This window comes from Phyllobates terribilis, unplaced genomic scaffold (genome assembly GCF_046119375.1).
Source record: "Phyllobates terribilis strain yellow unplaced genomic scaffold, ASM4611937v1 Scaffold_7__3_contigs__length_470593459, whole genome shotgun sequence".
In the NCBI taxonomy this organism is placed as follows: domain Eukaryota; kingdom Metazoa; phylum Chordata; class Amphibia; order Anura; family Dendrobatidae; genus Phyllobates; species Phyllobates terribilis.
The window spans coordinates 159138969-159164153 of NW_027362767.1; the positions used below are offsets into that span (position 1 = coordinate 159138969).

The following is a 25185-nucleotide window of genomic DNA, read 5'->3' on the forward strand; positions in this document are numbered from 1 at the left end:
TTTATCAGGCAGGTCTGTGCTCTTAAATAGATAGGTTGTGGGAGTAAAGACTAATTGTAATTGGAGTCCTTTTCAGGACTAGGTTACATCAGTTCCTATCAGTTTTTGCCAGGCAGGTCTGTGCCAGTGCTGTGCAAGTTTTTTTCACAGCATTTGGCTGAATCTAGCAAAGCTAATCCTTTTTGGCCTATTGCAGAGTGTGTTAGTCAGTGGAGTAGCCTATCTGTGTGGCAAGATATACCACCTGTGTATAGAATACCAATTTTTTTACTGCACCTAGTGAAGTAAAATCTTTTGGGCATAGCATCATTCTATTAGTCCATCTATACTGACCTCCATCAGGTTGCAAATTGAATATAATTTTTTTCTGCATCTAGCTCTGAAAAAATATTGGGCTTCTAGCTGTGTGTGGGACTTGTTGTATTAGTCCATCTATACTGACCTCCATCAGGTTGCAAACTGAATATATTTTTTTCTGCATCTACCTCTGAAAAAATATTGGGCTTCTAGCTGTGTGTGGGACTTGTTCTATTAATCCATCTATACAGACCTCCATCAGGTTGCAAACTGAATATATATTTTTTTGCATCTACCTCTGAAAAAATATTGGGCTTCTAGCTGTGTGTGGGACTTGTTGTATTAGTCCATCTATACTGACCTCCATCAGGTTGCAAACTGAATATATTTTTTTCTGCATCTACCTCTGAAAAAATATTGGGCTTCTAGCTGTGTGTGGGACTTGTTGTATTAGTCCATCTATACAGACCTCCATCAGGTTGCAAACTGAATATATTTTTTTCTGCATCTACCTCTGAAAAAATATTGGGCTTCTAGCTGTGTGTGGGACTTGTTGTATTAGTCCATCTATACTGACCTCCATCAGGTTGCAAACTGAATATATTTTTTTCTGCATCTACCTCTGAAAAAATGTTGGGCTTCTAGCTGTGTGTGGGACTTGTTCTATTAATCCATCTATACAGACCTCCATCAGGTTGCAAACTGAATATATTTTTTTCTGCATCTACCTCTGAAAAAATATTGGGCTTCTAGCTGTGTGTGGGACTTGTTCTATTAATCCATCTATACAGACCTCCATCAGGTTGCAAACTGAATATATTTTTTTCTGCATCTAGCTCTGAAAAAATATTTGGCCTTCTAGCAGTGTGTGGGACTTTTTCTATTAGTCCATCTATACTGACCTCCATCAGGTTGCAAATTGAATATAATTTTTTTCTGCATCTAACCCAGCCAATAGTTTTGGCCTAATACCACAGTTTGGCCACTCAGCTCTGCTCGGTTCCCATCCATTGTTTTTTTGTGCAAACAACTCCAAAGTTGTTAATTAGTTAACCACCAAAATGAGTGGAAAAAGGCCTGCTGCTGGTGGAAAGGGGAATAGGCGTGTTGGGAAGGGGAAAAAAGGTTGTGTCCGTGGGGTAGGTGTTAAAGGAACAGTAACATCTGCAGAAGAAAGACCATCTTCCAGCCAAACTAAAATGTCTACTTCTTTTAGCGGACAATGTGATAAGATCCCTTTCTTACGGCCACGCCAATCGCTACAAATTCCAGATGAGGCACAAAAACAGCAGGTGCTTCAACGGATATCAAGTGCTCCTTTAAGTGGGCTCTCCTCCACATCAACTTCAACATCACAAATACTCCAGTCCTCAAAGGTGTCACCCCAATCGCACTTGCTTCCTCACAGGTCCCAAATCTCCAGCTGCCCGTCTGAGTATGAGGTAGAACAGATGGTTGAGTCTGCAGAGCTGTTTACTCATACTATAGCCTGGGAATCAGAGGTCGACTCCAGCGCTTCTGTGAATCCAGACGAGGAAATGATCTGCACTGATGCCCAGAATCTTTATGAGTCGGATCCAGGACCAGACGCAGAAGGTTCTGACCATAATGTAGACCCTCATTCCCAAACTGTAACTCCTGTTGGTGGAGACAATGAGGAAGACGATGATAAGACTCAAATACCTGATTGGAGCGACAACTTTAGTTTTTTGTCAGGGCAGGAACAGGTTGGCTCTGAGGACGACCGGTGTGATAACGCACAGGGTGATGATGATGAGGTCGGAGATCCCACTTACTGTCAACCCACAGTCAGCCAAGAGATGAGGTCAGCAGAGGAGGTGGAGGAAGATGCTAGTGACGACGAGGTCAGGTTGCGCCTTCCTGGACAGAGACGTAGTACTGGAAGCACGTCAACAACTGCATCCTCAAACACAACTCTGCCTCTCACCACAAGTCGTGGTGGCTCTTCAGGTCGCATGGGTGCTAAGCCTTGCATAGCCTGGGCATTTTTTCAGATTGATAAAGATGACCCAACTCGTGTTATCTGTAACATTTGTCAGCAAAAGCTAAGTAGAGGCCAAAAAATACATAGTTTGAGTACTTCATGCATGAACCGGCACATGGACATGAAGCATAAGTTGCAGTGGGAAGCTCAGTGTGCTACAATGCGGCCTAGCCGGCCGGGCCAACCACCGTCTGCCATATCTTGTGCATCCGCGGCCTCTTCATCCTCTGTGACTGGGGGGACAGCAGTCACACCTGTTTTGGGGCGCAGACCTGCCACCTCTTTACCCGCAACAGCCAGCGTGATTGGCAGGTCATCATTTTCTTTGGAGGTGGTAACACCAGCTGGTGTTGAGCGCTGTCCGACATCGATAGCACCACCTTTGGATCAAGGCAACCTAACATGTCCGCCTGCATCTTCCTCACAGACCGGCAGTTTGCCGGGGACACCCTTATCAACCCCGTCTAAACACAATAGCCAGCCCTCGGTCCCTCAGATGTGGACAAGTAAAAGACCATTTCCTCCTAGCCATGAGAAAGCTAAGAGGTTGAATTTCACCATCTGCAAGTTCTTGGCTACAGAAATGCTGCCTTTCCGCCTGGTGGACACAGAGGATTTTCGAGACCTTATGTCCGTCGCAGTGCCCCAGTACCAGATGCCCAGTCGGCACTACTTGTCAAAGAAAGGTGTGCCTGCGCTCCACCAGCATGTCGCACACAACATCACCGCTTCTTTGAGAAACTCTGTGTGTGACAGGGTGCATTTCACCACAGACACTTGGACGAGTAGGCATGGACAGGGGCGTTACATGTCGCTGACTGGGCACTGGGTAACTATGGTGACAGCAGGACAAGGGGCTGCTGTCCAAGTCTTGCCGTCCCCACGAGTTGTGCGTCAATCCTCTTTATGTCAAAGTTCCTCCACTGCTTCTGCCTCCTCAACCTCCTCTCGGTCTTCCACCTGCACCCAAAGCCTGTCTGGTCATGCCACAAGCTTTCTAACTGCGCAGAAGGGATCCTGCACACCTCCTTACTATGCTGGCAGTAGGGCTCAACGTCATCAGGCGGTTTTTACATTGAAATGTCTGGGAAATGTGAGTCACACAGCTGAGGAGTTGTGGTCAGCTCTGGAGAACCAATTTCATGAATGGTTGTCTCCACTGGACCTGAAACCAGGGAAGGCCGTGTGCGACAATGCTGCAAACCTGGGTGCGGCCCTTCGCCGGGGCAATGTCACACACGTGCCTTGTATGGCTCACGTGTTGAACCTGGTTGTCCAGCAATTTTTAGCCCACTATCCCAGACTAGATGGCCTTCTGCAGAGGGCACGGTCGCTGTGTGCTCACTTTCGCCGTTCGCATCCCGCATCTCAGCGACTTACATCTCTACAGAAGTCGTTGGGCGTGCCACTTCACCGGCTAAAATGCGATGTGCCTACCCGGTGGAATTCAACTCTGCACATGTTGCAGCGACTGTGGCAGCACCGACAAGCCCTGGTGCAATATGTTCTGACGTATAGCCTGGGCCAACGAGATCCAGAGGTGGGGCAAATCACGCTGGAGGAGTGGTCTCAGATCAGGGACCTATGCACCCTTCTGCACAGTTTTGAAATGGCGACGAAGATGTTTAGTGCTGACGATGCCATTATCAGCATGACTATTCCAGTGATTTACATGCTGGAGCACATGTTAAACAGAATTCGGAGTCAGGTGGTGGCACAAGAGGAGGTGGAGGAAGTAGAGGAGGAGGAGTTGTATGCGGAAGGGCTAACATCTGCAAGGTCCAGACGGTCGGCAGCACCAAGGCGGCAGGCATGTGAGGGTGGGGGAGATGGTTTTAACAGGGCGCATGGTAGCAGCCAAACAAGTGAGGAAGGTGCAGGAGCCCAGGAAGAAGTGGAGGACGAACTGATGGAAGACTCATCAGATGAGGGAGACCTTGATCACATTTCTGTTGTGCGAGGTTGGAGGGAGAGGACAGATGAAGGAAGCATGATTGTTACCTCGCCACCAACACAACAGGGACTTGGTGCTCCTGGATGCGCAACACACATGAGTGCCTTCTTGCTGCACTACCTGCAACATGACCCTCGAATTGTGAGAATTAGAAATAATCCTGAATACTGGGTTGCCACACTGTTAGATCCCCGGTACAAAAGTAAATTTGCAGAAATTATTCCTGCCATAGAAAGGGATGCACGCATGCAGGAGTATCAGCAGAGACTGTTGCAGAATCTTACATGTGCTTTTCCACAAAATACCAGTGGTGCACGTAGTGAATCTCACAGTTCCAACTTGCCAACCGTGGGACCGTCAAGTGTTCAGCACTCAAACCGTAACAGAACCACAGTATCTGCTGGTAACATCAATTTTGCGGAATCATTTCACCACTTTTTTAGCCCATCCTTTGCAAGGCCACAGGAGACAAGAAGTCTGACACATAGTCAACGCCTAGAGACGATGGTACAGGAGTATCTCCAAGTAAACATTGAAGCCACGACTGTGTCACTGGACCCTTGCTCTTTTTGGGCTTCCAATCTGGATAAATGGCCGGAGCTAGCCACTTACGCCTTGGAGATCTTGTCATGCCCCGCAGCCAGCGTTCTGTCTGAACGTGTGTTCAGCGCTGCTGGTGGTGTGCTGACAGATAAGCGCACGCGGCTCTCCACTGATAATGTAGACAGACTCACGTTCATAAAGATGAACAAATCATGGATCTGAAACGACTTTTCTACCCCTGTGTCATCCTGGGGAGAGTAAAAGCTTGATGATTGGTTAAAATCACCCTACCAACCGTTTTAAGCTTTCAAATTACTAATCATGTTTATCTGTATCTTGGCTGGAAAATAATTTGGGCTTTGTAGCAGTGTGCAGCACTGATTCTATTAGGCCATCTATAATAAGCTCCACCAGATTTAAAATTACTAATCATGTTTATCTGTATCTTGACTGGAAAATAATTTGGGCTTTGTAGCAGTGTGCAGCACTGATCCTATTAGGCCATCTATACTAAAGCTTCACCAGATTTAAAATTAATAATAATTTTTAGCTGCATCTAGCCCGGAAAATAATTTTGGGGCTCCGAGATGCGCAAGACACATAAGTGCCTTCTTGCTGCACTACCTGCAGCATGACCCTCATATTGTCAGAATTCGAAGTAATCATGACTACTGGGTTGCCACACTCTTAGATCCCCAAACTTTTCGATCAACCTTTTCATTTTAATAAAGACCAAAAAAATGGTCATTTTTGAAATTATAAGCATTAGCAGGTTGTTAGAAACTGAAATCAAACAGTTTTCAACTCAAAACTTTATTCTAGGTGATGTTACATTTTCACATAGGACCCCTTGTTCGAAAGGAGCTTCTGAACTCTCTCGTCCATTGAATTTGTCAGGTTTTGGATGGTTTCTGCTTCAATTGTTTTGCATGAGGACAGAATACCCTCCCAGAGCTGTTGCTTAGATGTGAACTGCCTCCCGCCATCATAGACACTCCTTTTAATGATGCTCCAAAGGTTCTGAATGGGGTAGAGGTCAGGGGAGCATGGGGGTCACACCATAAGTTTGTCCCCTTTTATGCCCATATCAGCCAGAGATGCAGATGTTTTATGCGCAGCATGAGATGGTGCATTATCATGCAGAAAAATGATCTTGCTGTGAAATACACGGTTCTTCTTCTTGAACCATGGCAGGAAGTGCTGTTTGAGAAAATCCACATACATTATGGAGTTCATCTTTAGCGCCTTCAGGGATCCTAAAGGGGCCGACAATCTCTCTCCCCATGATTCCAGCCCAAAACATTACTCCACCTCCTCCTTGTTGGCGCTGTAGCCGTGTTTGCGTGGGGTGTCCATCAACCAGCCATCCTCCACTCCATCCATCTGGACCATCGAGCGCTGCACGGCACTCATCCGTGAACAAAACAGTTTTGAAATCAGTCTTCATGTAATGTTTGGCCCACTGGAGCCGTTTCTGCTTGTGTGAAGTGGATAGAGGAGGTCGACAGGATGGCATATGCACAGCTGCAAACCTCTGAAGGACCCTGCATCTTGTTGTTCGGGGGACGTTGGAGGCACAAGCAGCTTCAAAAACTTGTCTGCTGCTATGACAAGGCTTTTTTGCCGCTGCTCTTTCAACCTGACGTAATTGCCTGTAAGAAAGATTCCTCAATTTGCCCTTATCAGCACGCACACGTGTGTACTGTGAATCAGCTACATACTTCTTGATTGCCAAGACACTTCATCCTGATCATCGCACAATGTTGATTGTAGTCATGCCTTGACCTAAACACTCCACAATTTGTTGCTTCTCAGCAGCCGACACATGCTTTTTCTTTCCCATTTTGGCAGAAAATGTAGGCTGCTTAATAATGTGAGACAGCCTTCTTAAGTAGTCTTGCCTTTCATTGGACACACCTGCCAAACTAATTAGCACAGGTGTCTGCAATTGCTTACAATGATATAAAGAGCCCTGACACACATTACCATCAATGAGTTTAACTGACAAACAAACAAATTCTTCCCTTATCACTCCTAAACACTTTTTGCATAATAATTTGGAACACAGTGTACATGTGCTTTTCCACAAAACACCAGTGGTTCACGTAGTGAATCTTACAGTTCTAACTTGCCAACCGTGGTCTGTATGGAGTTGTTCAATAAAGGGCCCAAAATTAAGGTAACATAGATGGGAGAGGTCTCTATGAATAGTAATTCCTAAGTATTTGATACCCTGTGAGGGCCAGGCAAAGGGAAAGTTGGACTGGATGGAATCCTATATGGATTTGGGGAGGGAGACATCGAGGGCCTCAGACTTCGCTGCATTGATTTTAAAATTTGACCATGTAACAAAGTGATCTATTTCAGCCATAACAGCATGGATGGATATATGTGATTGAGTGATATATACTAGGACATCATCAGCAAATAGAGAGCACTTGTACTCGGTGCCTCCCACCTCAATCCACCTAATATTGGGGTTATGGCGAATTGATGAGAGCAGGTGCTCCATCACTAGGATGTATAAGAGAGGGGACAGAGAACATCCCTGCCTTGTCCCATTGGTGATTGTGAAAGGTGATGAAAATGTTCTGACGCGCCCCCTGGGCCTTGGGACACCCGGAGCCGGACCCTTTTTGGTGGATGCTGGTGGTTGTAGTCTCCGTGGCGGCAACCCGGTTCCGTGGCTCAGGGCGGTCAAACCAGTGGCGGAACTATTTATGTGGTTTTGATGTTTAAATGTCCGACTACGCCACCCGTGGATTGCGGTCAGAGTGAACCGCCGCTCCAGGGCAGACCGCTGAGGCTGGTGTTGTGGGTGCAGCAGAGCGTAGCATAACTCCCCACGGGAGGAGTATAGCCTCAGGGCAGTGTATGCGGAGGATGGGGGTGATGGTGCAGGGCAGCAGCAGTAATGACACGGAGTCAGTGATGCAGTCCAGGGCCTTTACTCACAGTTCTTATTATCCAGACCACGTCTGCAGGTAACGGCTGCCCACGTCGTACTGTGCTCACCAGGTGAGGGGCTCAGACAACTCCCAGATAACTTTGGAGTGCTTCACAGGACCCCCTTTGTGTGTCCTTTGTCTGGCCTTTCTTACCAACCCTTCTGTCCGGCTGCCTCGGGCCTCCTCTTGGTAAACTTGGCGCCAGTTTCCCTGACCCTATGTGGTGCCTTCCTAGCGGGTGTAGCGAGGGGCTGCGCCACATAATATTTCACAGCCTCCTGTTTCTAGCTGAGGGTCGTTTCCTGCCTCCACTAGTTTCGGGGACCGGTCTCCCCCTTTGGCCTGACCCCTCCACGCAGGTGGATTCGGGCGTGCGGTGGCGACTCGCCCGTCCGCACCCTTGAGATCCCTCCGTTCCTCGTTCCTGGAGCCTTCTCCGCTCCTCTTCCTTCCTTCTCCCTCTTCCAGGCCTGGGCCTCTGTTACTAGGCCCGCCTCCGGAGCAGAGCTCATGCAGAGCCCCTGCTCCCTGCCACTTCTGCTCAGACTTCTCTGCACTGAACTAAGATGGTGCCCACCTTTTATACTCCCTTCTCAATGCACCCAGGAACTGCTTCCTCCCTGCTCCTGCACTACAGGGTTCCCCTTCCTCAGTGTTCCCTCCCCCCACTCCAGCCAGGGACAGGGACTGTCGTGCCCATCTCAGGGGCATATTGGTCGCCCTGTCCCACGGCAATGTGGTGTAATGCATGCAGGTGTCGGGTCCTGATCCACACTACATCCTTACCTGAGAGTGAGATATCACACCTCTGGGTGAGGTGCAATACCTCTGTAGCAACCGAGCCCTCAGGGTGCTACAGTTCCATTTATCTTCAGCCTAGGTGACGTATTGCGATACAGGGCCGTGATTTTGGCTATAAAAGGGTCCCCTAGACCCCTACCCCAAGCTTTTTAAGAGAATCATATATGGCGTGCCAGGAGACTCTATGGAATGCTTTCTCAGCATCCAACGAGAGTATCTAATTACAAATTTTTAACTGCATCTAGCCCAGGAAATACTTTGTGCCTAGTAGCAGGGTCTGCTAGTCAGCGGATTATCCCGGCTGTTAAGCAAGCTACACCACCTGTAGTTTGGACACTTCATTTTTTCAAAGGAAATGCTTCGGGACCACGGGATACTCAGTGAAGAGCATCAGGAGGCACCCCAAGGCATATGGGCTCGGACTGGCAGTAGGATGCCTTGCGGTGGACAGCCGAGCTCGATCCTTATAAAAGCTTTTTAACTGCAGCAGCTTTAGTGGACGCTACTGGAGCTGGAATTACGCGGCTGCTGGCATGAGACTTGCCCTCCAATAGATCCTTGTAAATGGATTTAAAGTGTATTTATTCAAATTAGAGAGACAATTTAAATTAAAAAGCTTAGAGCTGCCTCCACCACAGGGGGGCTCGCTCGACCGACCAGCGGACAGGCACCAGTATTGGGAGAGGGGGGCTGACCGTCAGGGTTCACCGCGGCTCTGGCACAAACCCGGCGACACGGAGGTGGCATGGGCAGGAGCGGACTGAACGTGTCGGCTTCTCACTTTTTGGATTTTAGAAGGGCATGACATGCCTATATCTGTGTCTCCCCCTCCTTTTACTCCTCCACCTCTTTTCTTTTCGCATGACTATATGTACTTGTCACTTTTCCATGTGTTAGTTGTGTCTTCTGAGCAGTTTGTCAGCTTTTGGACACCTTTGAAGGTGTTTTCTATGTGTTTTTGTTTGCCTGCCATTGGTTTTAACGGTGTTCGAAGGTGTTCGACGAACAGTTCGACGAACAGTTCGACGAACACACGGGTGTTCGACGAACCGAACCGAACTCGAACACTACGGGGGTGGCTCAACACTAGTCGACAGGATGGCGTATGCACAGCTGCAAACCTCTGAAGGACCCTGCATCTTGTTGTTCGGGGGACGTTGGAGGCACCAGCAGCTTCAAAAACTTGTCTGCTGCTATGACAAGGCTTTTTTGCCGCTGCTCTTTTAACCTGACGTAATTGCCTGTAGGAAAGAGTCCTCAATTTGCCCTTATCAGCACGCACACGTGTGTACTGTGAATCATCTACATACTTCTTGATTGCCAAGACACTTCATCCTGATCATCGCACAATGTTGATTGTAGTCATGCCTTGACCTAAACACTCCACAATTTGTTGCTTCTCAGCAGCCGACACATCCTTTTTCTTTCCCATTTTGGCAGAAAATGTAGGCTGCTTAATAATGTGAGACAGCCTTCTTACGTAGTCTTGCCTTTCATTGGACACACCTGCCAAACTAATTAGCACAGGTGTCTGCAATTGCTTACAGTGATATAAAGAGCCCTGACACACATCACCATCAATGAGTTTAACTGACAAACAAACAAATTCTTCCCTTATCACTCCTAAACACTTTTTGCATAATAATTTGGAACACAGTGTACATGTGCTTTTCCACAAAACACCAGTGGTTCACGTAGTGAGTCTTACAGTTCTAACTTGCCAACCGTGGTCTGTATGGAGTTGTTCAATAAAGGGCCCAAAATTAAGATAACATAGATGGGAGAGGTCTCTATGAATAGGAATTCCTAAGTATTTGATACCCTGTGAGGGCCAGGCAAAGGGAAAGTTGGACTGGATGGAATCCTGTATGGATTTGGGGAGGGAGACATCGAGGGCCTCAGACTTCGCTGCATTGATTTTAAAATTTGACCATGTAACAAAGTGATCTATTTCAGCCATAACAGCATGGATGGATATATGTGATTGAGTGATATATACTAGGACATCATCAGCAAATAGAGAGCACTTGTACTCGGTGCCTCCCACCTCAATCCACCTAATATTGGGGTTATGGCGAATTGATGAGAGCAGGTGCTCCGTCACTAGGATGTATAAGAGAGGGGACAGAGGACATCCCTGCCTTGTCCCATTGGTGATTGTGAAAGGTGATGAAAATGTTTTGATGCACCCCCTGGGCCTTGGGACACCCGGAGCCAGACCCTTTTTGGTGGATGCTGGTGGTTGTAGTCTTCATGGCGGCGACCCGGTTCCGTGGCTCAGGGTGGTCAAACCAGTGGCGGAACTATTTATGTGGTTTTGATGTTTAAATGTCCGACTACGCCACCCGTGGATTGCGGTCAGAGTGAACCGCCGCTACAGGGCAGACCGCTGAGGCTGGTGTTGTGGGTGCAGCAGAGCGTAGCATAACTCCCCACGGGAGGAGTATAGCCTCAGGGCAGTGTATGCGGAGGATGGGGGTGATGGTGCAGGGCAGCAGCAGTAACGACACGGAGTCAGTGATGCAGTCCAGGGCCTTTACTCACAGTTCTTATTATCCAGACCACGTCTGCAGGTAACGGCTGCCCACGTCGTACTGTGCTCACCAGGTGAGGGGCTCAGACAACTCCCAGATAACTTTGGAGCGCTTCACAGGACCCCCTTTGTGTGTCCTTTGTCTGGCCTTTCTTACCAACCCTTCTGTCCGGCTGCCTCGGGCCTTCTCTTGGTAAAGTTGGCGCCAGTTTCCCTGACCCTATGTGGTGCCTTCCTAGCGGGTGTAGCGAGGGGCTGCGCCACATAAAATGTCACAGCCTCCGGTTTCTAGCTGAGGGTCGTTTCCTGCCTCCACTAGTTTCGGGGACCGGTCTCCCCCTTTGGCCTGACCCCTCCACGCAGGTGGATTCGGGCGTGCGGTGGCGACTCGCCCGTCCGCACCCCTGGGATCCCTTCATTCCTCGTTCCTGGAGCCTTCTCCGCTCCTCTTCCTTCCTTCTCCCTCTTCCAGGCCTGGGCCTCTGTTACTAGGCCCGCCTCCGGAGCAGAGCTCATGCAGAGCCCCTGCTCCCTGCCACTTCTGCTCAGACTTCTCTGCACTGAACTAAGATGGTGCCCACCTTTTATACTCCCTTCTCAATGCACCCAGGAACTGCTTCCTCCCTGCTCCTGCACTACAGGGTTCCCCTTCCTCAGTGTTCCCTCCCCCCACTCCAGCCAGGGACAGGGACTGTCGTGCCCATCTCAGAGGCATATTGGTCGCCCTGCCCCACGGCAATGTGGTGTAATGCATGCAAGTGTCGGGTCCTGATCCACACTCCATCCTTACCTGAGAGTGAGATATCACACCTCTGGGTGAGGTGCAATACCTCTGTAGCAACCGAGCCCTCAGGGTGCTACAGTTCCATTTATCTTCAGCCTAGGTGACGTATTGTGATACAGGGCCGTGATTTTGGCTATAAAAGGGTCCCCTAGACCCCTACCCCAAGCTTTTTAAGAGAATCATATATGGCGTGCCAGGAGACTCTATGGAATGCTTTCTCAGCATCCAACGAGAGTATCTAATTACAAATTTTTAACTGCATCTAGCCCAGGAAATACTTTGTGCCTAGTAGCAGTGTCTGCTAGTCAGCGGATTATCCCGGCTGTTAAGCAAGCTACACCACCTGTAGTTTGGACACTTCATTTTTTCAAAGAAATGCTTCGGGACCACGGGATACTCAGTGAAGAGCATCAGGAGGCACCCCAAGGCATAGAGGCTGGGACTGGCAGTAGGATGCCTTGCGGTGGACAGCCGAGCTCGATCCTTATAAAAGCTTTTTAACTGCAGCAGCTTTAGTGGACGCTACTGGAGCTGGAATTACGCGGCTGCTGGCATGAGACTTGCCCTCCAATAGATCCTTGTAAATGGATTTAAAGTGTATTCATTCAAATTAGAAAGACAATTTAAATTAAAAAGCTTAGAGCTGCCTCCACCACAGGGGGGCTCGCTCGACCCATCAGCGGACAGGCACCAGTATTGGGAGAGGGGGGCTGGCCGTCAGGGTTCACCGCGGCTCTGGCACAAACCAGGCGACACGGAGGTGGCACGGGCAGGAGCGGACTGAACGTGTCGGCTTCTCACTTTTTGGATTTTAGAAGGGCATGACATGCCTATATCTGTGTCTCCCCCTCCTTTTACTCCTCCACCTCTTTTCTTTTCGCATGACTATATGTACTTGTCACTTTTCCATGTGTTAGTTGTGTCTTCTGAGCAGTTTGTCAGCTTTTGGACACCTTTGAAGGTGTTTTCTATGTGTTTCTATGTGTTTTTGTTTGCCTGCCATTGGTTTTAACGGTGTTCGAAGGTGTTCGACGAACAGTTCGACGAACAGTTCGGCGAACACACGGGTGTTCGACGAACCGAACCGAACTCAAACACTACGGGGGTGGCTCAACACTACATATCACCTCCTCTACGTTTCTTGCAAGGGGCATTTGAGTGCCTCCAAATTTTTGGCAACCGTTGCATTCACTGCATAGGCAAACAGTATGGGAGACCCACTTCGTAATAATGGGAACATTGTTTTCAGGAGGCCCTCCTCTACGTCTCTTGCAAGGGGCATTGGAGTGCCTCCAAATGTTTTGGCAGCCATTGCAGTCACAGCATATGCAAAAACAGTATGGGGGACCCGCTCCCTTCTAATGAGAACATGTCGTACTCATTACTGAGGCCCACCTCTATGTGTCTTTAAATTGTTATTGGACTTTTTCCTAAATTTTGGCAGCCATTGTGCTCACTGCACACCTTATAACTGTAAAGCTGACCTGCTCCTTTCTAATGGGAACATGTCATTACTATTGCCCACCTCTATGTGTCATTAAATTGTTATTGGGGTTTTTCCTAAATTTTGGCAGCCGTTGTACTCATTGCATACCCTATAACTGTATAGCAGACCCGCTACTTTATAATGGGAACATGTCATTACTGTGGCCCACCTCTATGTGTCTTTAAATTGTTATTGGGGTTTTTCCCAAATTTTGGCAGCCGTAGTACTCACTGCATACCCTATAACTGTATAGCTGTCACACAAGGTGTGGGAAAGACTTAGTACAACAGAAAGGGAAGAGGGAAAGGGAGCCCAGACTCTAGGGAAAGGGGGGAAGTGGAGACCTCCTAGGTTGATCTAGCATCACCCTGTCTCCCCTAACATCCCTGTATTGGCTCTTCACCAATCGCCACACATGTGCCTCGCCCTGTCTTTCCCTAGCATATGGCTATGGCTAGGTAAGGGAGGAGATGACCACTAGTCGATCTCCACTACACATCAAGGGTACACAAACAGTGGGAAATTGCCTAGCTTTAGACGACTCTAGACAAATGCGCATACGTCCTCAAGCTCCAGAGAGGACGAAGTACTGCTCTTGCTAAGCCTTCACAAGAAGTAATGTATATCGCCGGCACATTCCTCTGAAACACAGCAGGTACTTATACACCCAGGCATGGTGTTAATTAGTCAGAGGAAGGTAGCCGCTGGGTCCTAGAGACAGCCTCTAAGAACATGTCTGTAATGCCAAATGCAGAGATCTCCTGCAACCAACTGCAGGGTGACTGTCTGTCACTTCTGACACACCCGTGACAATACCCACTCTTTTACGAGTGGCCCCTGGATACTCAGGACTGGGTTTCTCAGGATAAGAAGTGTGGAATGAGCGACCCAACTTGGGAGCGTTCACTTCTGACGCTGAAACCCACATCCTCTTCTCTGGACCACAGCCTTTCCAGTGCACCAAGTATTGTAGAGAAGGATGTTGAAGACGTGAATCTACAATCCTCGAAATCTGCAAATCGAGATTGCCATCAACCATTACTGGGGGCGGTGGTAGAGGTGAGGGCTCAACATTGTGGACCTTAAGGGCCTGAGGAAGTTCAAGACAAAACGCTACTGGGTTAATGACGGCTGTTATTTTATAGGGACCAATAAATCTAGGTTCCAGCTTCCAAGAAGGACCTTTCAATCTTATATTCCTGGTAGAAAACCACTCAAAATCATTCACATTCAGGTCCGGACCTGGCAATTATTTTCTGTCAGCCATACATTTATACCTATCTCCCATGATCTTTAAATTACTCAGAACACCATGCCTTACCGAGGAGAGCGACGAAGCAAACCGTTCCTCCTCAGGAACTCCCGAAGCTCCTCCCCTACTAAAGGTACCAAACTGTGGGTGATAACTGTATGCACCAAAGAACGGTGACCTGCCAGTGGATTCTTGACGATTATTAATGGCAAATTCTGCCAGCGGTAATTAGGATGCTCAATCCTCCTGATTTTCGGAGACGAAACACCTGAGGGAGGTCTCCAAATTCTGATTGCCATGCTCGGTCTGTCCATTCGACTGAGGGTGGAAGGCAGAGGAAAAGGACGGCTGCACCCACAGTCAAGAACAGAATGCCTGCCAGAACTTGGAAACAAACTGAGTCCCCCCCCAATCTGACACCACATCGGAGGGAACCCTGTGAAGCTTCACAATCTCATTTATGAACACCTGAGGAAGTGTATTGGCATTTGGAAGTGCAGGCAATGCTACAAAGTGAACCATTTTACTGAACCTATCTACAGCCACAAAAACCACCATTTTCCCTGCAGAAACTGGTAGGTCAGTAATAAAATCCAAGGAAAAGTGTATCCATGGCCTACTACAGATAGGTAGCGGAAGGAGCGTACCAGACGGACAGGTATGCGAAACCTTAGAATGCGTGCAAATACTACAAGCAGCTACGTGTTCAATCACATCCCGATGCAACCCTGGCCACCAAAAACGACAAGAGAGGAGGTGCGCAGTTGCCTTACCACCTGGATGCCCAGCAAGCACAGAGTTATGATGTTCCTTAATTATTACTTTGCAGATTAGATGGTACAAATAACTTTCTTGAAAGGCAGGAGGCAGGGACATCCCTTTGAGCCTCGAACACCTCACCCTCCAGTTCAGGATACAGTCCCGAAATGACGACCCCTTTCTGTAATATTGTGGCAGGGTTCTCATGTTCACCACCACCAGGAAAGTTCCGGGAAAAAGCATCAGACTTGACATTTTTGACCCCTGGACGAAAAGTGACAACAAAATTGAACCTAGTAAAAAACAGGGACCATCTGGGTTGCCTAGGGTTGAGACTTTTATCTCACTGGAGATATGACAGGTTCTTATGGTCAGTAATAACAGTAATAGGATGGACAGCCCCCTCCAACCAATGTCGACATTCTTCGAGCGCCAATTTGATCGCCAAAAGTTCCTTTTTACTCACGTCATAATTTCTCTCAGCCGAAGACAATTTTTTAGAAAAGAAGGCGCATGGACGCTGTGAAGAATATTCTAGAATAGGATGGACAGCCCCCTCCAACCAATGTTGACATTCTTCGAATGCCAATTTGATCGCCAAAAGTTCCTTTTTACTCACGTCATAATTTCTCTCAGCCGTAAACAATTTTTTAGAAAAGAAGGCGCATGGACACTGTGAAGAATATTCTAGAATAATCACATGTACCCTGGTTGTCAGGTCTCCAGGCATAGTGTAATCCAACTCTCTTGAATTCCTTAGCAGCCAGCAAAGGGGGGTGAGAAATCCCCCTCCCCTGGCAGCTGTGAGCTGAGCTGACAGGCAGGCTCCCTGCCAAGATCCTCTCTTTGTTCTCAACATGTGCTATGTTGTGTAGGGTACTATACTTCAATACCGAGCTGTGGAAGAACTATATGTCCCAGCTCTTCACAAAATGGATTTTCTAGCTCAGGGGAAGATAGCGAATGCCAGACTGCATCCTAGCCCACTCTAGCACATAGGGACGAGGAGATACACGTCCCAGCCTTTTGTAACCTCCTACAACTGCTGTGTTTGGTACCCACACGTAGCAGGGGCCCGGCCGGGTCTGCTGACAACAGAACCGGTTCCCTGGGACCATCCAGTAAGGAGGTATGGGCCACGTTAGTTCTGGGAGTCTCTTAGCCAGGAAGGAACAGGTGGTGGAGACATGGGCTAAACAGGGGGCAGGTAGTGGGAGTTCCCAGAGGGTTGGAAGGTCTGTGTAGCAAAAGCCTATTGTCTTTTTCCTGGGGAAGCTCGTGACATGCAGACGTGAGGGACAAGTCTAGCAACCAAGCAGGGCACACATTCTTCCCCATGTGTTCGCCCAACCCCCGAGCTATGCTTTCCATCTAACCGGTAATTGACTTTAAGATCTGTTATGATTTATGTACCCTGCTTTTGTATTTGTAACTCTGACCACTGTATATATAACCCTGATGTATATTGTAGATTGTTTAGTGAGCCCTTATGCCTATTAAATATATAATTTAATCTTGGGCTGGTCTTTTATCTCGAGCCACGAACCTCATGTCTGTTGTTCGGTCCAACGACGCGCTACCGGGCTGGTTTCTAGCCCGATATAAGTCTGTTATATCAAATAGAAACTGGTGGCAACTCAATCCAGGCCGACAAGGCTCTGCCTCACTGGAGTAGTGAAGGAGCCTCTCAGCCTGTCAGGAGTGTGGGAGAGTGTGGGGCCATGTCAGCCACTGAGTGGACCACCTTGTCCCACCCCCTGGTGCCTCTCTGTACCCGTGTGGACAGGAGGTGACGACGTAGAACTGTGCCGATTTGACCTTACGCGTCCTTGAGGGGATGCGGAACATCACGTTGTTGCAAAGGGTAGATCCGTATCCCGTGCTCTGTCTGGCGTAGTGTGACGTCAGGCGGGTGGCGGGGTGTGGATCCACAGGAAGAAGCAGCGACAGCGGGATTCTGTGGGGCCCCCTGGTGTCGTTTCTTCACATTGGTGGCAGCGCTGGAATTTTGCGGGGTCCCTCTAGTACATTCCTTCACAGACGCCATTTACCAGGGGACGGACCCTGAGACAACACAGACCCAATCCCGACATCCCACGCATCAACCCCCACAATAAAGGTTTGGGAAACATTGGGTTGACTGACAGTGGCAAAATTATTAAAAAGCCTGGAGGGTGGAATCTGACCATTTGGAAAAATTAGACCCCATATTTGTCATGTCAGTAAGGAGTTTCACAATTACAGATTAATTTTGGATGAATTTCCGGTAAAAATTAGTAAAGCCCGGAAAGCGTTGTAGAGCTTTCAGGTTCCGGATCCATCCGAAAACCCGAAGATGACAAAAAGTACCCCAAAAACTGCACCTCATGAACAGCAAAAACACCTTTTTCCAGTTTGGCATAAAGGTTGTTATCCCTTAATATCTGGAGCACCTGGTTAACATGCCCCTGATGAGTCTCAAAATCAGGTGAGTAAACCAAAACATCATCCAGATAGACCACCACAAACCTCCCCACCAAATGGTGAAAAATATAATTTATGAAATGCTGGAATACCGCAGGGCATTGGTCAAACCAAAAGGCATAGCTAAACTCTCGAAATATCCTTCCGGGATATTGAACGCTGTTTTCCATTCATCCCCTTCTCTGATTCTAACCAAATTGTAGGCTCCTCTTAAATCCAACTTGAAGAGTACCTTAGCTCCCACAACCTGTCTGAACAAATAAGTAATCAGAGGAAGAGAGTATGGATCACGGATAGTAATTTGATTTAATTCCTGGAAATCTAAATAGGGACGTAGACCGCTATCTTTTTTCTTCACAAAGAAGAATCCTGCCGCCACAGATGAAGATGAGGGTTTGATATGTCCCTTCTCCAGATTTTCCACAATGAAATCCTTCATGGCTTGTTTCTCAGGGCCAGAAAGATTATACACTCTGGACTTCGGTAGTTTAGGTCCGGGGGTCAGGTTAATAGGACAGTCATAAGCATGATAATCCTGACACCCCTCTCAGAAAAAACGTCCTCAAAACCAGACAGAAAAGCAGGTAATATTTCCGTAGAGACAGTAGCAAGGGAAATATCTAAACAGTTCTCATGGCAGTAATCTCCCCATTTAATAATCTCCCCGGCTTTCCAATCCACCAACAGGTTATGTTTAACAAGCCACGGAATACCCAAAACAATAAGTGTGGGTAGATTGTCCAGGACATAGCAAGGGATTATTTCACAATGAACTGATCCCACCCTCAGTTTTACATTATGTACAATCTGAGTAAATGCTTTCTGTGCAAGTGGCAAGTGGAGTCAATGACAAAAATGGAAATAGGTTTATCTACAGTACAGCTAGCAAGACCATGAGTTTTCACAAACTCAGCATCAACCATGCTGACTCCGGCTCCACTGTCAACAAACACAGAAATTTTCTCGGTTTTGCTCTCTAGCACTACCTCTGCTGTCAGAACAAAGCGGGAACTGCAGTTTGGCCACAAATGCACCCCTTGTTTATCAAACTCCAGACTACCAAGAGTTAAATCGAGTCTCCTTTTGTTTAGGAATTGAAGGACAGGTACCAACAAAATGTCCCTTTTTCCCACAAAAAAATATGCATTTTTTCTTGTGAATCTCCGAGGAGATGTATGATGCAGAGACACCCCCTAACTGCATGGGTTCCTCCACCTCACCCAGGACTGGTTCACCCCCAGACCACACCCCCAAAAGAGATACACAACCCCGACAAGAAGGCGTCTATCAAGATGTATGGCCAACGACATGGCAGCCTCCAGGACTGAGGGGTTTCATATACTGCCAAGGCATCTTTCAACTTTTCAGTAAGCCCCTCACAAAATTGACTTCTAAGGGCTGAGTCATTCCATTTGGAATCCGTTGCCCATCTACGGAATTTCGAACTGTACGTCTGCACTGACCGATTCCCCTGCTGAAGGCGACGTAGCCTAGACTTAGCCAAAGCGACTTGGTCAGGGTCATCATAGATAAGGGCCAGAGCCCCAAAAAAAACCTTCACAGACTGGAGACAAACCGAGTCCTGCGATAAAGAAAACGCCCACGACCCTGCAGTAGAGAGATTACAATTCCAACCTGTTGCTCCTCATTTCTGGAGGAATAGGGACGAAGTTTAAAATACAGTTTGCAGGGCTCCTTGAATACAAAAAAACTTGTCCCTACCTCCAGAAATCCTGTCCTGGGGGCATCCTTGGGTTCAGGCTGGGCAGGCCTACCTGCAGAGACCCCCATATTGGCGACCTGTCGCTGCTGCTGATGCTTACAGCGGAGGTCCTTCACCTCCAGAGACAGACTGTGAAGCCGCTCTGCAACTGAACCCATACCAAGGGAGGAAAGAGAAAAAAAAGGTAGACACCGAAAAACGCAGAAAAAACAAAAGTGTAATTTTTTTTCCCCCCTTTTCAAAATGTGCTTGCTGGGCGATAATGTCATGCACGGTGTGGGAAAGACTTAGTGCAACACAAAGGGAAGTGGGAAAGGGAGCCCAGACTCTAGGAAAAAGGGGGAAGTGAAGACCTCCTAGGTTGATCCAGCGTCACCCTGTCTCCCCTAACGTCCCTGTATTGGCTCTTCACCAATCGCCGCACTCGTGCCTCGCCCTGTCTTTCCCTGGTGTATCGCTATGGCTAGGGAAGGGAGGAGATGAGCACTAGTCAATCTCCACTAAACACTATAGGCAACAAGGATACACAAACAGGTGGAAACTGCTTAGCTTAAGACAACTCCAGACAAATGCGCATATATGTTCATGCTTCAGAGAGGACGAAGTACTGCTCTTGCTAAGCCTTCACAAGAAGTAATGAATATCGCCGGCACCTTCCTCTGAAGCACAGCAGGTACTTATACACCCAGGCAGGGTGTTAATTAGCCAGAGGAAGGTAGCCGCTGGGTCCTAAAGACAGCCTCTAAGAAGATGTCTGTAATGCCAAACGCAGAGGTCTCCTGAAACCAACTGCAGGGTGACTGTCACTTCTGACACACCTGTTACAATAGCAAACCCGCTCCTTTCTAATGGGAACATGTCGTACTCGTTACCTCTATTTGTCTTTAAATTGTTATTGGGGTTTTTCCCAAATTTTGGCAGCCGTTGGACTCACTGCATACCCTATAACTGTATAGCAGACCCGCTCCTTTCTAATGGGAACATATCGTACTCGTCACTCAGGCCCACCTCTATGTGTCTTTACATTGTTATTGGGGTTTTTCCCAAATTTTGGCAGCTGTTGTACTCACTGCATACCCTGTAACTATATAGCAGACCCGCTCCTTTATAAAGAGAACATTTTGTTACAGAGGCCCTCCTGTATGTGTCTTTAAATTGGTATTGGGGTTATTCCTAAATTTAGGCAGCCGTTGCAGTCACTGCATGCACTATAACAGTTTAGAAGACTCGCTCCTTAATAATGGGAACAACAAAGTATAGCCAGCTGATGGCTCTCTAACAATAGCAAGGGCCGACGGCTGGCCCTTTAAGAATAGTTAATGGCCCTATAAAAATAGGCTTTGTGACTTTCAGAGTCCCTCCTTCATAAATGAAACAGGTTGTGTCTGATCATGTCTCACACACCACAAGGCCAGATAAGGTAGTAAAATTTTCAAATGACATTTACTGGTAAATGTTTTTTTCGCCATTGAAAGCAATACAAAAGTGCAAAAACGCATCAAAAACGATACATGTGAACATAGCCCAAGGTGTGGAGGAGTATTTTTGTTTTTGGTTATTTATTTTGCCTTATATACAAGTTATTACCCTGGAAAGGATGTTCCTTAATCCATTTTGGTTTCGTTTTTGTATGTTTTTTTGTGAGTCTGTAAAAGTGGCGTAATACTCTGACAACATTGTTGACAGCAGTGACCTGGGAGTCAGAAATGCTTCCAGGCATCTTCCCCATGCTGTTCCCATGTCATTTGAGCACTGTTCCCATCAATTTGGGCAATTTTTAGGCCCTCTACCGACCGCCGAGGGGATGGGGGGGGCGCTGGAAAAATGCTCGAGTTTCCCATAGACTTACATTGGGCTCGTTGCTTGACCCGAGCAACGAGCACCCGAGAATTTTAGTGCTCGCTCATTACTAGTCATTACCCTTTGTTTCTTCATCTTCTACTTCTTCATTCTATCATTTCTTTCTGCCCTTTACATCCTTTTTTTTACTTCACTTTGTCCCTCTGTGCTCCTCCTCCTCATCCATCATTTATTCCTTCCCTCTTTCATCCCCAAGTAGATTGTAGCCCCTTCTCCTTCCAAATTGCAGCATAAGGCCAAATTCTCCGATCCTTGAAACCCAGACTGTGCTGAGACTGGAGTGCCGAGCCTGACCGATGGGTCTCCTGGCTGAGCTAACAGCCTCATAGGCATATAAAAGGCAGGGGTCTCACATCAGGACCGCTGCCGGTCAGGCTGGATATTGAAATCCAAACAGTCATGTGAACCCACTTCCTCTCGGCTACACCACCCTTCCTCCATCTCTTGGTCTCTCTTTGCTTTTTAACTTACGGTAAATTTTGACTTGAAAGTGCTGGAGACAATGATTATTCTTCTGCTTGAACACAGTTGCAGAATATTCTCCTTGGTCCTCCATACGTACGTCATTAATCTTCAAGGATCCCTGGTCTGTACCTTGTAACCGTTCAATCAATCTGCGATTCTTAACACTGCACTCATTACCCGGTTTGGTCGTGACGATATGATATCCACCCAATATCCAAGAAATTTCCTTTACTTCTGTCTCATTTATTGGTAGAATTATATTTTCTCCCTCGGTTGCTGGAATATTAAGTACACCGGAGCAGACATCACTGCATAATGCTGTGAACAGGAAATATTCAAGGTCAGTGCAAGCTTCTAAATGTATTAATGGCACCTACGGTAAATCAAATGGACAACCCTGGGCAATCTCATCGACTTAACTACTGGTGGCCAAAAACTAAAGACTTAGTATATAAACTCAATAAATGATTGCGCCACACTAACAAAACCACCTCTATGGGTTGACCACACATCATGGACATCTCCTGACAGAGTATCACAAAATCATGTTTGTTTTTTTTTCAAAGCTGATTAACTCGAGTCTCACATCTCAGGATATGTCGAGCCAAGAGAAAGAGTAAGAAAGGGCTTGTCTATATGGCTAAAGAGTCATGAAAAGGGCATGAAGGATGGAACAGACACAAAGCACCTCTGTCCCGAGGGACAATCCAATATCACAAAACTAATTTCAGACATGGGACCTCACTACATACTCAAACATCAAAAAGCTAATTCTAGTTAGAAACCTATATACCCGTACCATACAAAAGTAAATGTTACTTACTGGGTCGACTATATAGAATGGTGATCAAGACAGTGCAGAGAACTTGCAGCAATCTCATTTTCACAGAAAGTGGTGGGAAAAAATAACCCAAAAGAGAGTTAATCACACTGTTGCTTAATATATAGAAATCGGATTAAAAGTGTCAATGCTCTCCCCTCACCCCCTGCTATTTCCTCTACGTATATTATTTCCTTCAGCAGGAAAGTAAAAAAAAGAAGTGTTAACAAAGCTCCGAAAATACATTTAGAGACGACCAATCACCAACTCAAAAATGGCCAGTGTTTGCCCTTATTTTATTCCCGTTGCTTCCGTGAGTATTAAATGTATTGATTTTTTTAAGTCCTGCATACGGTTCCAAAGATGTGGACTTTTTAATTCAGCTCTAATTTTTATGGTTTTTACAAGGGGGTGGGTCACAGGGTAATTACCCCCTCCCTTCCCTATCCTGGGCCTAGCTCTAGGGATTTACAGGGTTTAGGTTTCCTGTTCGGCGATTGGTGAGGAACAAATATAGGGACGTAGGGAGACAAGTTGATATTAGATCAACCTAGGAGGTCTCCACTCCCCCCCTTTCCCTACAGGATATCACGATGGCTGGCCTGGTCCGTGGCCCAGGGCGGTCAACAAAGAAAGGGGAAATTGGGTTTATATGGGGTTTTTGGAATAGTTCGTGATGCCACCTGTGGATTGCGGCTAAAGGGAGCCGCCGCTGCGGAGCAGTCCTCTGAAGCTGATGTAACTGCAGTAGGGATGGCGTGGCTCTCCACAGGTAGAGCAAGCTCCAGGGCAATGTAGGTATGTTGGTTGCGCTGGGCGTTGTAGTGCGGGGGGGGGGAAGATGACGCAGATGAAATAATGGACGGAGGCAGTGCGGTGCAGTCATCCGAGTCTTTACTCACAGTTGTTAAGTTCCTCAGGTTGCACTGTCCAGCTTACAGCCTCCCACGTCGCGCTGCGTTCACCAGAACGAGGGTTCAGCTCTTCCTCAGGTAGTTTAGGAGCACCTGATGGAACCCCGCTTTCTTGAGTTCCTCTCTAGAAAGTCTTCACGCTGGGTCTTCTCCCTCCTGCCCTGCGCTTCCCCACTCTCAGTCCCGCTCGGGTGCTCTGAAGTCCCTCCTGTACGTCAGAGTTCACAGACCTGCTTGACCCTCACGGAGATTAGAATGAGGCTTTGGCAACCGAACTATATAAGCCAGAAGCCTCCGGTTTTTCCAGCCGAGACCTGAAGTAACACGGCTGGTCCAGGGGCCGGTCCCCTTCTTGCGGCCTACGATCCCTCTGTCTTCTGACAGATTTGGGGCGTACGGGTGCCGTCCTGCACTCGCCGTACCCCCTGGGATCCCTTCTATAGATCAGAGCCTACTCCTCTGCTCCCCTCCTGGGCCTCTAAGACTAGGCCCCACTTGTGGAGCAGAGCTCCTAAAGAGCCTCTGCTCCCAGACTGACTAACTTCTCCTACTGTCCTGCCACCCTAACATGGCTCCCCTTTTTATACCTCACTCTCAAAGTGCTCCCCTAAACTGCTTCCTCCACCCACACCCACTACTGGTTCCCCCTACTTTTGGGTTCCCCCCACTCCAGCCAGGGACAGGCCTCAGCAGCTGCGAACATGCATCTTGCCCTTCCAGCCGGCCTGGAGCAGTGTAGTGTTGAATGTGGGTGTTGGGGTTCCGGGCAGCACTCCCTCCTTACCGGAGAGAAGGAGACACCACACCTCTGGGTGAGGTGCAGTACCTCTGTGGCGACTGAACCCTCAGGGGCGCCACACATCCTGTATTATACCCAGAGCTGCACTCACTATTCTGCTGGTGCAGTCACTGTGTACATACATTACATTACTGATCCTGTACTGATCCTGAGTTACATCCTGTATTATACTCCAGAGCTGCACTCACTATTCTGCTGGTGCAGTCACTGTGTATATACATTACATTGCTGATACTGAGTTATATTCTGTGATATACTCCAGAGCTGCACTCACTATTCGGCTCTTGGAGTCAGTCACTGCATTTATGGTCCATGGTTGCAGTATATTACCGGTCAGACGCAGGTCCTCCAATACATGACATGTGGGATTGAGTGGATTTCTATAGACTTTAGTACATGAGACAATTCTGGAGCAGCTCTCATTAGATCTCTGCAGTTCTGAGACATACAGGTGCATCTCACTAAATTAGAATATCATCAAAAAGTTAATTTATTTCAGTTCTTCAAAACAAAAAGTGAAACTCATATATTATATAGAGTCATTACAAACAGAGTGATCTATTTCAAGTGTTTATTTCTGTTAATGTTGATGATTATGGCTTACAGCCAATGAAAACATAAAAGTCATTATCTCAGTAAATTAGAATAATTAACACAAAACACCTGCAAAGGCTTCCTAAGCATTTCAAAGATCCCTTAGTCTGTTTCAGTAGGCTCCACAATCATGGGGAAGACTGCTGACTTGACAGATGTCCAGAAGGCAGTCATTGACACACTCC

At 47.5% G+C, this 25185-nt stretch overlaps 1 protein-coding gene across 1 annotated transcript in view; it reads right to left on the reverse strand.

Annotated features, from left to right (window-relative positions):
• Positions 1–22883, reverse strand: part of LOC141153001 (SLAM family member 6-like) — a 43849-nt gene extending 20966 nt beyond the window's left edge. The window contains exons 1-2 of the mRNA XM_073637671.1: positions 22697–22883; positions 21880–22191 (exon numbers count right to left, since the gene is read on the reverse strand). Of these exons, the coding sequence (XP_073493772.1) occupies positions 21880–22191; positions 22697–22754 (370 nt within the window). The 5' untranslated portion in view covers positions 22755–22883. The remainder of the gene's footprint in view (positions 1–21879; positions 22192–22696) is intronic.
• Between the last annotated feature and the right edge of the window lie 2302 nt (positions 22884–25185).